Source organism: Enoplosus armatus, chromosome 3 (assembly GCF_043641665.1).
Source record: "Enoplosus armatus isolate fEnoArm2 chromosome 3, fEnoArm2.hap1, whole genome shotgun sequence".
Taxonomy (NCBI): Eukaryota; Metazoa; Chordata; class Actinopteri; order Centrarchiformes; family Enoplosidae; genus Enoplosus; species Enoplosus armatus.
The window spans coordinates 26,152,860-26,166,851 of NC_092182.1; the positions used below are offsets into that span (position 1 = coordinate 26,152,860).

General features: G+C 40.3%; 2 protein-coding genes across 3 annotated transcripts; both read right to left on the reverse strand.

The window, feature by feature from the left end:
• Window positions 1-89: 89 nt before the first annotated feature.
• On the reverse strand, window positions 90-6,764 carry LOC139282615 (deoxyribonuclease-1-like). Of its 2 annotated transcripts, none has more exons than XM_070902407.1 (10): window positions 6,698-6,764; window positions 5,051-5,136; window positions 4,473-4,567; window positions 3,961-4,047; window positions 2,897-3,003; window positions 2,694-2,806; window positions 1,814-1,968; window positions 1,177-1,273; window positions 998-1,080; window positions 90-251 (listed from the first exon to the last, which is right to left on the reverse strand). In XM_070902407.1, the coding sequence occupies exons 2-9, from the start codon at window positions 5,129-5,131 to the stop codon at window positions 1,027-1,029; spliced, it is 789 nt and encodes a 262-aa protein (XP_070758508.1). In that variant the 5' UTR covers window positions 5,132-5,136; window positions 6,698-6,764; the 3' UTR covers window positions 90-251; window positions 998-1,026. The 2 variants fall into 2 exon arrangements, with proteins under 2 accessions (XP_070758508.1, XP_070758509.1); XM_070902408.1 differs by having other exon boundaries at window positions 991-1,080.
• Window positions 6,765-8,596: 1,832 nt separating this feature from the next.
• On the reverse strand, window positions 8,597-13,576 carry sec13 (SEC13 homolog, nuclear pore and COPII coat complex component). The gene is made up of 9 exons (XM_070902404.1): window positions 13,447-13,576; window positions 13,206-13,250; window positions 12,641-12,756; window positions 12,121-12,272; window positions 11,778-11,911; window positions 11,419-11,552; window positions 10,764-10,884; window positions 10,140-10,286; window positions 8,597-9,749 (listed from the first exon to the last, which is right to left on the reverse strand). Exons 1-9 carry the CDS (start codon window positions 13,447-13,449, stop codon window positions 9,639-9,641), a joined length of 963 nt encoding a protein of 320 aa, XP_070758505.1. The 5' UTR covers window positions 13,450-13,576; the 3' UTR covers window positions 8,597-9,638.
• Between the last annotated feature and the right edge of the window lie 416 nt (window positions 13,577-13,992).

Genomic DNA, 13,992 nt, shown 5'->3' on the forward strand with positions numbered 1-13,992 from the left:
GTGAACCAAGACGTTAATACCAATCTAATCGAATCTAATGTCAGACAAATGACAAAGAAAGCACAGAAAATACTTTTTCATGACTGGTTTATTCAGATAACACAAAGCCATAAGCATTATGAGTATGATTATAAGTAAGCGGTGATATAATGTGTGGTAATGTGCTCTGCCCTGCGTGTATTGTCTAATGCTGTGTTATCATGATGAGGTTAATGTCGCAGCCCTCGAGACGTCCTTCCTCTTCTGACGTCCTGTTAGAGGTTCATTCACAAAAGGACAACAAAAAACAAAACATGAAAGACAGTCGAGACAGAGGAAGTACTCAGTCAACATGTGGTATCAGCGTCCATCATTAAAGCCCTTCATGAAGCGATTTAAACCTTTCTGTTTGGTGACCCCTAGTGGCAGCATCAAAAAAAGACACTACATTATGATATTATCATTAAGACTTTATTGATCCACAGGGTGAAATTCACAAGCTACCCAGCAGTATGTCAAGAAATATATATATATAAATAAATCAAAATGGACAAAATTAGCCACCATTTCGACCCTGTGGTATTACTCATTTTACCGTAGTAAAAGATCTGAGGACTTCTTCCTCCACTGGTGAACGTTTTACGGATACATTCAGTGACATTTTGCGACTTGCCCAACATGTTAATTAACATTTCCTCATTATGTTATGCGTTATGTTTTGCTCCTATTTGCTGTTGCTAATTAGTCATATACATGTCATGTCTGGGAGACAGTGTTGCATATACAACATCAATTTTCACAGGGATAGTTTTATTGATTTACAAAAATTCACGCCATCAGAATATTTGGAAAGATTTTATAATCACACCCAAACAGACAAACAGACACAGCGACTTTAAGCACCAGAATACACTTAATTAATTTTGTAGAGATCATTATACGTCTGGATGAGTATTCAGTCACACAGTGCAGAATAAATGACCGGTGCAGCGTCAGTAAAACAACACATACTGTTTACCGTTCGTCTCAGAGCTCGTCTGCCGGATGTTAATTCTTCTTCAGCTCCACCTCCACAGGGTAGTGGTCACTGACGGCTTGAGTCTGGAAGAAAACCACGCGTCATAAATCATGGTGGAGAAATGAGTTTGTGAACTTTATTGTATGAAACCTCCATGTAAAATATCAAAACAGTCTCACGGCAGCATCCGACAGGTGATAGGCTCTCTGGAAGTTGAAAGGCCGAGCTGATTTGGGAACAACAGCGTCATACATGGCATCTCCAAACACCACAATCCTGTCAGACGAAGATGCAGTGATATTTGAAAATCTTTACATGCTGTTTTAACATGCAGACATTTTCTTGGAACTTCCTCTAGTAAAAGGTCAATTCACCCAAAAAACAACTCACACTGTACCTCTAGTAGGTCTGTAGGTCTGGGTCTGTTTGTCCAGATTTAATATAATATATGTCTGAGATTTCTGACTCCACATCAGCACCATGGAGGTACAAGTGGTGCTCACAATATTGAAAAATGACAGACAGTCCCGGTTTATAATTTAGTATAAATCTATTCTAATGTTTAAGTATTTGTTGATATGTTATGTGTGTGCAGCGTGAAGAGGCTGCAACTCTCATTTCATTGTGTTGTATAATGACAAAATAAATTAACCTCGTTAACCTCGTAAACCTCAAGTTGTTGAGATATTTCCCTCCCTAGAAATGTTTGGATCTTGTTTTTTTAAATGTAAAGTTTCACTGCTGTAAAGAAATCCCATTCACCTCTATTGTTTTGTAGAGTACACAGAAATACGACTAAACGAGCCGAAAAGATACCTGTCGTAGGTGTGGTCGGTAGAGTCGCTTGTCGTGGTGTCGACATCATCATCTATCAGCCAATGGTAGACAGAGGAGCTGATGCGAACACTTTCCCTCCGTCTTCGTGAGAGGTAACGTCCATCTGCATTAAAGTCCCCCAGAATCATAATGTTCTGCAGAAAAACATCAACAGAATTTATTACCATCAACATCATCATACAGTAATAGGTAGCATAGGAAATAAACTGGGCATCAAGCAACGTATATTATCAACAGAGAGGTACAATGAGGACTTCAGCAAACATGCACAAACAACTCTTTTGTACGCGTTCGTTCAGCTCAGCAGATCTGCAGTAGTATGTGCTCTTTCCAGTAAATAGCCACAGCCTAGCAATGCAATGCAACCCTCCAATCCACAGTTACAAACTCACTCTTTACTGTGTAAGATAGTGTGACAGAGTATCACGCTTGTGCAGCGGTGGAAGAAGTAGTCAGATCCTTTACTTAAGTAAAAGTACTAATGCCACACTGTAAAAATACACTTACACTTACAAATACAAATATTTTTAGATTTAAAATAGAAAAACATTTATATATCAGGCGTCGCTCGTAGTGACGAACCCCTCAGCTCTACGGAGCTTTTTTAGCTTCTTTCAGCTCCTTGTTTTGGTTTTACGGCCCACAACTCTGCTGTTTTGGTTCAGTCTCGAAGGTCTTTCACTTAAGCTCAGCAGCAAACAGCAGACAGACACAGTCAGAGACGAGCTGGTGAACACAGTGGAGATTTGTAGTTCACAAAGCAACCATTTCATGAGTCATTCCACTCAAACCCATCAAATAATGATAAACATCACTGTTGTGCTTTATAATTATTCTGTGCTGCTCATTTCCAACCCACATCGGTGTCCCATCTTTCCCTCACAGCTTCGACTACGTCATGCAGAGCGTCCAGCTCTCTCTCCGCGTCCTCTGGTTTGGTGTGGACTGGGATCAGTACCAAGTCCTGCACGACTGGAAGCACAAACACACCCGGTAAGATACGGCTTAACAAGTGGACACACACACACACACACACACACACACACACACACACACACATACCTGTATTTGGACACTTGAACAACAGAATGAAGGGTTCTCTGGCGAGCACATCTTCATCTTCCTCTTCTTCGTACTGGTAGGAGTCGATCATCTTCACCTCATCCTTTCTGACACACACACACACACACACACACGTTTGCCTGTATGCATGTACACGTGTACACATGTACTGTATCAGAAACTTTGGAGCTGTATTTCCACAGTCTGGCTTCATAACATTGGACTGGGTTGTAATTTTGTTCATCTTTTTATTGTTTTGAAGGTGTACTCATTATCTCTGCCAATTACCTTATATATGGTAAATGGACTTCACATATCGCTACTTTTCAACCTGAACGGTTTCCAAACCACTTTATAGATCAGGTCTCACTCTCTCATTCACCCGTTCACACTTGCTCAAGGACACTTCGACATGTGGACCGTACTTGAAGGATGTCAGTTAAACATCTATATTCCCAGGATGAGGTGTTTGGTCCGATGTGATCATTTATAAAGCACTTTGACAGTAAAGGTTTAAAGGAAAAGTCTTTGTTCTTCACTATTTCTTGGTTCAAAATAATCAGAATACACCTCACAAAACATTTTGAGACGCGAATGTTTGAATAAAACTATTTGTTTTTAATATTCCACAAAGTTTTCCTATAATTAGTAACTGAACTCATGTAGGAGTGGTCTATTTGAGACGCACATGCACATATTAACTCAGCCTAAAGGTGGCGCTACAGTAACATGATCTAATTTAAATGGCTATAACTCTTAACTCATGTGACATTTTGCACAATTCATCCATTCTGATGCAGATCCAGACGCAGGCGGGTTAAATCTTTCTAAATATTTTCTTTTCATATCTTTCTTTCAAATGATTTATCAAAGCAACAGGTTCAGAGGATTGTGCAGCTGTGGCAGAGGTGAGCTCTGTTTTTGGAGACACTGTGATGAGCAGATACTGCAATCGGTTTTCATTCGGAGTCAGTTACTCACTTCATACTTCAGACCAGGTCTCTCTTGAGAATGAGACCCTGTGCCTGTTTAAATAAAGGTTAAATAAAAAATAAATAAAATACCTGTAGAAGAAGACAAACTGCTCCCTGTACGAGCTGCGTCCCAGAAATTCACTGCGCTCCACAGCGTACGGATGATGTTTGTTCCTTCTGTCAAAATACAGAAACAACTGGAACTGAAACAGCTTTTCTTGACGTATTTATGTTAAAGAGTGAAAACATTTGGAAGCATTTAAAAGGTCTTACTCGCATTGTAAGAATAGACCTTTTTGACTTCACAGCAGGAGCCGATTTCACAAACTTTAAATAGATTCATCTGTTGCACAAAGCTGTCTAGTTCTTGACTGTCTTAAGCAGGACTAACACTAACACTAACACTGCTATGAATTCTGGGTAAATTAATACTTTTTTTCGAACTACAAAACATGGCTGACCAAATAACCCACGTGAAACCGCTCAGCTCTGTTCACTCCGGCAGAAAATGTTTGGCAAAACGTGGCGAAGTGCGATGTTTTAATGGCACCTGGCCGGAGAATTAGAGGCACCGTGTATTTGTCCATGCGTAGAGAACTTACCCGTAGTTGTTGAGTTCTATGAGGAACTTGTCCATGGCCCTGCCGCCGTGACCCATCACCTCCAGCAAAACCACGACGCTGTACCGAGACACAATCTGCAACAAACACACTAATAAGATAAAGCCTGATAAAAACATCATTAAACACAAGTTCAGTAGGAAAAGCACAAGAACAATACAAGGACCCTGAAACTAACTGAAGCAGCTAAATGGAATTCAGCCATCATTAACTTCATTATTTACAGATTTTCTCACTGTGACAAAATGTATTCAGTGAAAAAAGGTCAATAGAAAAATCAATAATAACATCTGAGCTATAGAACCAAATACAGCATATTATAATGTATTCATAGGAGTTTCATCAACAAAACATCATTTTTACAGAAACACAGCGTAAAACACCAAACAGAGGTCTTGTTTCTGTGATCGTCATACAAACAAACATTGATCACGTCTGTCTTCCAAAATAAACATTATTATTTTCACACCGTTTGAGCATCACAGAAATATGAAATATAATAAATCATTTTACTGATCGTCAGAGTTTTGATCTCAGCCCGGTCCAGCACAGTGAGTTACCTTGATGAGAGTTTTCTGCACAGCCTCATTGTTGACTTTGCTCAGTCCCAGTTTCTTGACATTGAAGGCTGCGATCCTCATTTTGACTGTAAAAACAAAAATCTGTTACGTTTCTTCACTTGAGTTGAACCACGAGATACAGTTTAAGTGTCGTTACTGTTCACGTGCACGTTCAATCACACAGGTATCACTCCGCTGATGTACCACTGTCAAAAAGGTATACTGACCATTGAATCAGTTAACAAAAAGTAGTGCCGATTGTCTTTTATTTTATTATATCAGAGTGTTCTTGTTCCTCTCTTCCAGCTTTGATGAACTCTAAGTCAACAGCAAACAAAACATATGAAACAAAAGACTGTGTTTCAGGGAATACACATTTTGGACTTGATTTAAACAGAAAGAAACAATCAGTTCAATAGTCTCTGTTGAAGTTAACTGTGGGGGGGGTCTACGGTTCCTTTCAGGGCAGCGTCGTACTGGGGATTCAGAGTCCACAGTTTCTGGAGTTTGAGCGTCACTATTAACAGTAGCTGGTTTCATGAGGGTGTCGTCTGAGCCCTGAGGGGTATCTGAACCCTCTGATGTCGCTGATATATCCAGTGCATCATTTCAGAGATTTAAACAAGCCTCTACAGCCACGCCAGCTGCTCTGTGAGGCTGCACTTAAGCACGGTGGTGCTTGAGGCTGATGGGAATATAATATTATTTGGTCATCCTGAGGGGGACATTCATATTTGTACCAAATTTCAAGGCAATCCATCCGATAGTTGTTGCTGTTGAGACATTTCTCTTTCAAACCACAAATATAGAGATATTTCCGTCTGGACCAGCGTGGTGTGACACAGAAGAAGAAAGAAATGAGGCAGCAGATGAAAAAGGGGAAGTGAAAGCAGAAAAGCCACATCTGACAGTTTTAGCTGCACCTGAAAACATCAGAAAGGAAGCGGTTGTCTTTATCTTGGTGTGTATTTTTATTTAGCATTAATTGAAACCTCTGCATGTGACGCAGCAGGGAGGTGAGTTCATTTGTATCCAGCTGCTAAAAGATGAAACAGGAATCGAGCACAGAAGTCTTTCTGTTCAGGACACGTTCAGTGGAAAGGAAATGGACTTCATGATGTAGAAACACATAACATAATAAGGTTTTATTGAATTGTGTATGTGATATATTGTACGTGACACACATGAAACATGTATGATTATATGTATGAAATTATCAAACTTTTTTATGGTTTACATGACTTTGTAAGTGTATTATCTATGTTTTTCCTTTTAAAGCACTTAGTAATTACGTAAGCACTTATTAGATAAGTAAATAAACTTTTGTTATACTTTTATAAACTTTACATTTCTACACCTTAACGCCTGAAGAAAAAAATAGATTCTCCAGAATAAAAAAATATATAAAAGAAGAAGGAGAAGAAACGAGAAGAGAAGCACTGGTTTTAAAAATATATATTTAACATATTATTATTATTATTTTTAATGTCAGTTTGGCGGCTTTACAACAGTCCAGCAGGTTTCCCGCCTACTCTGACCTGACATCACACTACGCAAAATCACACAATAACACTTCACACTTTGGTTGCTGCAAGTATCATCAGCACTGAAAAGTAGAAAACTAGTAAGAAACAAAAAAAAACTCACCAATCTGGTTGAAATGATCCAATATTCAAACAGCAGCAGAGGTTGTTAGTGTGTCAGCAGACAGACGTGACTGAGAGTTTCTGCAGAGAAGACGAAGGAGGCGAATGTCCCAGAGAGAGAGAGACAGGAAGTTTCTCTGCCAGACAACAAGTTGGCGCCCAAACAGTCAAATGATTGGCAGTGAATCCGTTCAAATATCAGCGAAAAAAGGTGGTGAGGAAATTAAATATTGCCCTTTCCTGCCTGCACTGTAAGCAGCAGTACATTTACTCAAACTTTACATGGACACTATTTTAAGGTACTTTTTCAGAGGGAAATATTGTAGATATTTGATAGTAGTTTAAATACAGCTGTAGTTACTTTTCAGATTAAGATTTTACATGAAAATACACAAGTTTATAAAATACAAAATGAATCTTCTTACACTCTAGTTGGGGCTCCTGGGTTTCTGATGATGAGTTGTTGACCAGTTTCACTAAAAAGACGTTTCCTCTCTGATGTTTTTTTTTTAGTTTAAACATTAAAATAATTCAGGAAAAAGCAAAATAATAACTGGACCTCCAACTGATGGAAGATTTACCCTCAGAGTACCGGGTGGAAAGTGACTCATATAAAAAAGTGGCGGGAGGAAACCGTCCAACGTGGTCAGCATTTGAAATTTCATTTTCCTCCTCGGTGCCCACACACACACACACACACACACACACACACACACACACACACACACACACACACACACACACACTCAGCTGGGCTTACTGCATATTTCTATGATCTTGCAGGGAGACAGGAAGCTCCTCCCTGGATGTTTGAAACAAATGAAATGATCCTGTTCCCTTTTTTCACTGTTTGAACATCACAACTCCTCTATTAGAAAAACAACCTTATTATCAAATTAATAACCAGACGACACTCTGCACATATGGACCACTCAGACTGTGACCAGCTGAATATCACGGAAGAAATCTGAATTATTCTCTTTAATATTATTATAATAATATAATTTTGTAACTTGTGTAAAAGACGTGCTGACTCTCTCTCTCTCTCTCTCTAATAGAGGAACTCACAACAATTACAGTGTATTAATATCGTGGACACGTGACGGGCAGATAATGTGTCTGCATTAAGCTGCATTGCTGAACTAAGATCAGACAAGATCAACCTTTATTGATCCCAGGAGGGAGATTTAGCATTACAGCAGCACAAGAAGGCCAGAGAGGAAGACAGGGACAGAATACAGATGAGCAGAAAATAATATTTATATACAGATAACAAAAAAGTTATAACGCGATATACAGTAAGTTACCCTGACCAGTGTGCATACATGTATGTGCAATGATCTGAAAGTCCACATCAAAGTGACAAAGTGAATGCAGTACATTTGGAGTACTTATATGCAGATCAGAATTTATAATTTATAGATTAGATATACTCAAAACACACTGTGTATCTTGAGCTTTAACAAATGTGCTGAATGTTTTTCCTTGTGCAGAACAGCGTCTGTCCAGCAGTTCAACTTTTGAAATGAGTATTTGGATATTTGTAGATTCTGGATTTTTCAATGAGGGAGGAAAAGTAGATGTCATCTTAATAATTATTTTTTAACAAAGTCATTGAACCTTTTTTGTGGGAAAACCACGTCAGACACAAACTATTATTCCAAGCAGAGTATTTTTATCCATCTTAAAACATGGAGGGGATCTTTTGTTTTACATATTTTGAAAAGCACCACAAGGACAATTGAATCTTCTTTGTTCTTTGATATCTGGGTAACTAATGAAGCGATAAAGATAGTAAAAGACCGACCACACAGATCGCGACTGCAGGATCCACAGAAACAACTTCTTCTTCTTCTAATTACAGGAACATTAGCCATATTAGACAAGAAACAGGACAATGTTATATTTCATTAGTTATTTAATTACATCAAATATGAAAAACACATCCATGGTGTCTAATCTCACAAGAGAGAAAACACTCAAACTGTTTACAATTATGCCTCATTCATGGTTGTCTTGGCAACATACTGATTTATTCACTTCTGGTTGCCATAGCAGTGTAGTGGCTGACTAATTAGGGCAGGTTCTGAATTCACCTGCTGACTCTGAAGTTACTGACAACCAGCCTCATGTGTGTTGAAAACAATGTGTAAATAAATCATGTTTATTTATTATCATTACGTTTACGAGCTGCAGTCGAGGACGAGTCTGTCGCATGTGAGAATCAGGCAGAGAGTCGGTCACTCTTTGTTTCACAGAACGTGAGGATTTGCTTGCAGCTGAGCAGTGAAGTGAGTTTTGCACCAGATACATTACATATAATGAAAGACACTGTTTTAGAGTTGCACGCGGGGGCTTTCCTGCTCAATACAAGGCTTGTTTAGCGGTTTGGGTTAACCAGCAAATAAAACAATGGACTTCTGCTTCATCATCCTGGGCGACGGCAGAGTTTTGTTCTCCGCTGGTGGAGGTGGAATGTTTCAGGAGCAGAGCATCATGGGACGGGGTGGAGGGCGGGTGTGAAGCTGTGTACTAAGTTCTGTTTGGACCAGCATTAATGTACATGTGGAAACTCTGAACTGAGTGTATCTGATAAAAACAAAAAAAACATGTTACGATGATAATCAGTTGTGCATTTGCCTGAATTCTCCATATTTCAACTGTGAAAGTTTCTTTCTGATAAAATTTGGGAATATCTATCCTGGACCCCGCTGTGCAGCAGGCCAATCAGGTGCCCCACAGGTGAACTCCTGCGTAACTCATAATGTCATCAACCAAGAGCTGAAGCCCAGAACAGAAACAGAAACTTTACAAAAGTAGCTCGATCTTTGTGGACAGTGTTTGTTCAAATGTCCGGCGTGTTTATTAATTTCTCTTTGAAGATTGGGGTCATTGTTGTGTACGTATGTGTGTGTGTGTGTGTGTGTGTGTTCATGTGTGTGTCACTGCTCGCTCTGCTGTGTGTCTGTGATGGTGGAGACGGCTCCCTGGCCCTTGCTGACGTCACTGATACACGCCCACTGACCGTCCATCGACTCCTTCCACAGCGTCACCTACAGAGAAACCACACACACACACACACACACACACACACACACACACACACACACACACACACACACACACACACACACACACACACACGAAGACAAGTGTGTAAGTGTGCTCACAGCAGTCAGACGTCAGGTACAACACATTCACCACAGTTTGTTTTTAGCACAACATTTGCCTGAAAACCAAACAATCGACAAATAAAAAGTCTGCGTTTCTTTTTACAACATCTGGATTATTGTGAATGAGGCCACAAAGACACGAGTGAACCAGGAAAAAAAATATTCAGGTATAAAAAAAGCATAGAAAATCTATCAAAATGTAGTAAATGTATTTACATTTGGGGGGAGAACAAAAACAAGAGACTGTGCCAGTGTTTCTTCCTGTATTACCTTGTTGTCTCCTCCAGAAACAGCCAGTATATTCCCAGTGATAGACCAGCTGACGTGCCAAACAACATCATTAAACTTATGGAGCAGTTTGGCCGTCCAGGTGTTGCCTGCGGGGTCGTCACACGTCCAGATGAACACACGTCCGTCCTACAAGAAGGAAACGGTGACCAAAGTCTTAATTCATCCCGCTTAACTCTGGTGGAACGTCACCAAGCAGACAGTGTTTTTGTTTTATTCATCGAGGTGTTCAGGCAGCAGCTAATAAACTTAATGCAGCCTCTTATTGATAAGAGATGTCCTGTGGGTCTGTACTTTGGACTTTTTTCAGCTTTCACCTCCAATCACGTACCAGGATACTGGAGAAATCTCTAGCTCCACCTGGTGGTGCAGATAATAAATTCACACCGTGCTAAATTCCCGCCAGTTTACTGTTTCTAAATAAACTGCTGATAAACGCAGTTTGATGGTTTTTAATGCACAAAGTGACGAGATTGCATGATTACAATAAACTTGATTGATTGATTGATTGAAGCCCTGAAACATTGCAATATTCTGGGTGCTGCTAAGGAGCAGAAAACGTTGGACATACAAGTGTCACACCCCTTTAATTCCAATAAATCTCACCTGCGAGCAGCTGGCGATGGTGCTGGTGGGAAGACCAATAGAAGGAGCCCAGCCGACGTCTCTCACCCAATCACTGTGAGCCTCCAGCTTCTGATCCTCCTTCCACTGACCGTCTTCCTCTCTGCAGGCGGGAAGTGACAATCAGTGACAGTTCAGCCATAAACTGTCAACTCCTTGAGCCTTTATTTTACAAAAGAAACGACTTCCCTGACAAGAGTAGTCCAACAATTTAGCACTGCTCTCTTATAACTTTGTCGGACTCATGATGGACAGTTTCGATTCAGCAGAACGAGAGATATCATCATCTTTTTTATTCCACACATTCATCTTCCTCAAAACCTGGCACTTACATTACCCACAATGCAACTCAGCCGCAGACAAAAGGCTTTCTACAACTGTTTTCACATATGTGGTAGTACTCCCCAAGAGCTGTAGAAAGACTTTGATGAGTAAAATCGGTACAGTTCCTCTTGAATAACAAACTCAGGGTCTGCTATTTTTATATATATTATATTTAAACATCTAATGCTAATTGAACAGTTTTTTGACTCTGCTTTACAAACCATGTGATTGTTCTCTGCCCCATATTTTCTCCATGTCAAGTCGCTAAACACTACGCGCCAAAAGATGAAATGCCATACAAAGTCTAACTTACTTCCAGAGTTTGACCAGGTTGTCGCAGCCTCCGGAGACGAAGCGTTTGACGTAGTTTGGTTTCTGTCCTGACGGCTGATCAATCAGGCTGCCTGGAACTACAGCAGGAGCCCAACTCACTGCGTTACAGCCAATCTGCAGGAAAAATACAACTGAATTAATCCTGTTGTATTAACAGAGACAAGAGCAGCACCGGCTCGCAGTATTACATTACACATTTCACTCACAAAGCAAATGCAATACAATAATGGAAAGAGTAATACCGATAAACGGAGTAGAGGTATAAATCATTCAACAGCATTTAATCTCACGAAATCATGAAAATTACACAGAAATTACAGTTCTGCATCTCAAACTCACAGTGTGTGCGTTGCTGATCTTCTTGACGTCCCACTGCTGATCCCCGGTGAACGTGAGAAGGGAAATAGCTCCATCTGAGCTGCCGCAGGCCAGGAGCAGACCGAAGTCATAGGGACCCCAGCAGACTGAGTTCACTGGAGACACACAAAGGTAGATTTAACAAACGTGAAACTCCAACACACTGTTCTGTAGCTGTTAACAAAACATCGTGGCAGTTTGAAATTTACTTTATCATTTATATCATCATCCTCTGTTAGAGGAGACAGTCACAGATATAAAAGCAGGAAGACAGAAAAGAACTTTAACAATGTTATTTCACCTGGACACACACAGAGCTACCGACCTGATGACTCGTGTCCGGTGTATTCATACATCTTGTCCCAGGATCCGTTCTCCTCCTTCCAGATGATGACTTTACGGTCGTAGGAACAGGAAGCCAGAATGTTTCCGAACATCGGGTGAGCCCACGCTACCTGCCACACGGGACCCTCGTGCCTGCACAAATACAGAGACCCAAGTTAAGTTTAAAATATCAGGGTGAAAGAAATGATGCAATACAAATATATGCCAATAAGGGCGACCTTAGGTGTGATATCAGTGTTTAAGCCCTCATTAATCTTTTGTACTTTCTACGGCAAATTTATTTATCTCCAAAATGTATAACCTGGCAAAATAATTGGTAGCCTATTACAAGGGACAAACTTACTACAAAGAATCATAATTTACTACTTCTTTTCAAGTGGCTGCAGTTAACTTGTGTGTAATGTAATTTAATGCCATTTATTTATCTATGTAAAGTGACAGAGACCATTTTTCTTTCAGCTTTAGCTCCCTGGTTTGTTTGTGGAAGCCCAGAATCTTACCCTCTGAGGTCTGCTACCAGGATCTGCCCTCCATTTCTGACATCAAAGATCTTTACGGTGCGGTCAGAGGAACAGGTGGCGAGCCGAGTCCCGTAGTAGTCCATCTGGGCATCATGCTGCAACAGACAGAACAAGACATCAACACCTGAAGTGAGGAAATAATCTCCCCCTGAGGCAACAACAATTGTTTCCTAAACTTCAGCTTTCATTCTACAAAAATGTGGCACAATCAGGATAATTAGACTGCGTCTGTAAATCACAATATTGACACCTGACGGTATGTATTAATATTGACATGTCAGCAGCAGCAGCCACCGTGTCAGCTGGTTCCCCGTCGATGTGTTCCCCCTTAACGTTACAATAACCCGAACCTAACCCTTAAAGAAATGACACGCTACAGTGACTGACAAACATGCAACACGAAGCTAGAAGATACAAAATGTGTATTTGTGGCACCTGCAACAGCGATTTTCAATAACTCCTGTCTCTTTAGCGAATGCTAACGTTAGCTTCAGTTATCGGCTAGGTTAGAGCTAAAAAAAAGAAGGAAAACTGGAAAACTTACTATCATGTCCTCGTGAGAGGTGTCCACCGTGTTGATAACGGAAACCTGAAATTCACACACAAATAAATCAGCATTAAAATGACACAAAAAAAGATATGCTACACTATATTGCTTCAGGGATTAGCCCTCTGTCATTAGCCAGACTGCTAACGAGCTAGCTACTTGGGCACGTCAGCAACCAGCTAACGGTCAACGTCAGACAACACAAACGTTAGCGACAACGTTTAATGAAAAGTCTCACCATGACTGCGGCTAAACCAGGACCCCTCTGGAAAGTTACTCCTTATTTACTTCAAAATGAATAAGCCAGCTTCACCAACTATTCCGACGTGGCAACAAGTACAGAAGCCGCTTCCCACCCTCAGGGTCCGGCCACAGTTTCTACCGGCGGAAACGACAAACGGCCAGCAAAGGTTCCACATCCCAAAAGTAACGTAACTTGGAGGTTGAAATTAGAAAAATAAAAATCTAACAAAGCGTTGTAAATGTTAAAGAAAGAAAAGACAGAACAACTGCCAATATAACCCTCTAGCAACATAACATCCTAACTTTCTAACTAAGAGGAAGACGGTTAATCCAACATCTTACGCTACTAAGAGAAGAGCAAACGGTTGTTAACGATAATTCAAACGAACATTTGAACTTTTACGCTAACTGACCTACAAAATTAAATATTAAATGCCATTTAATTACAGATTACTAAAAGTGGCAATACTTCATTGTGTCCACACGGTGGCGCCAAACAGCTGAAACAACTTTCCCCAAATATCTATTTTTATCTGAACCC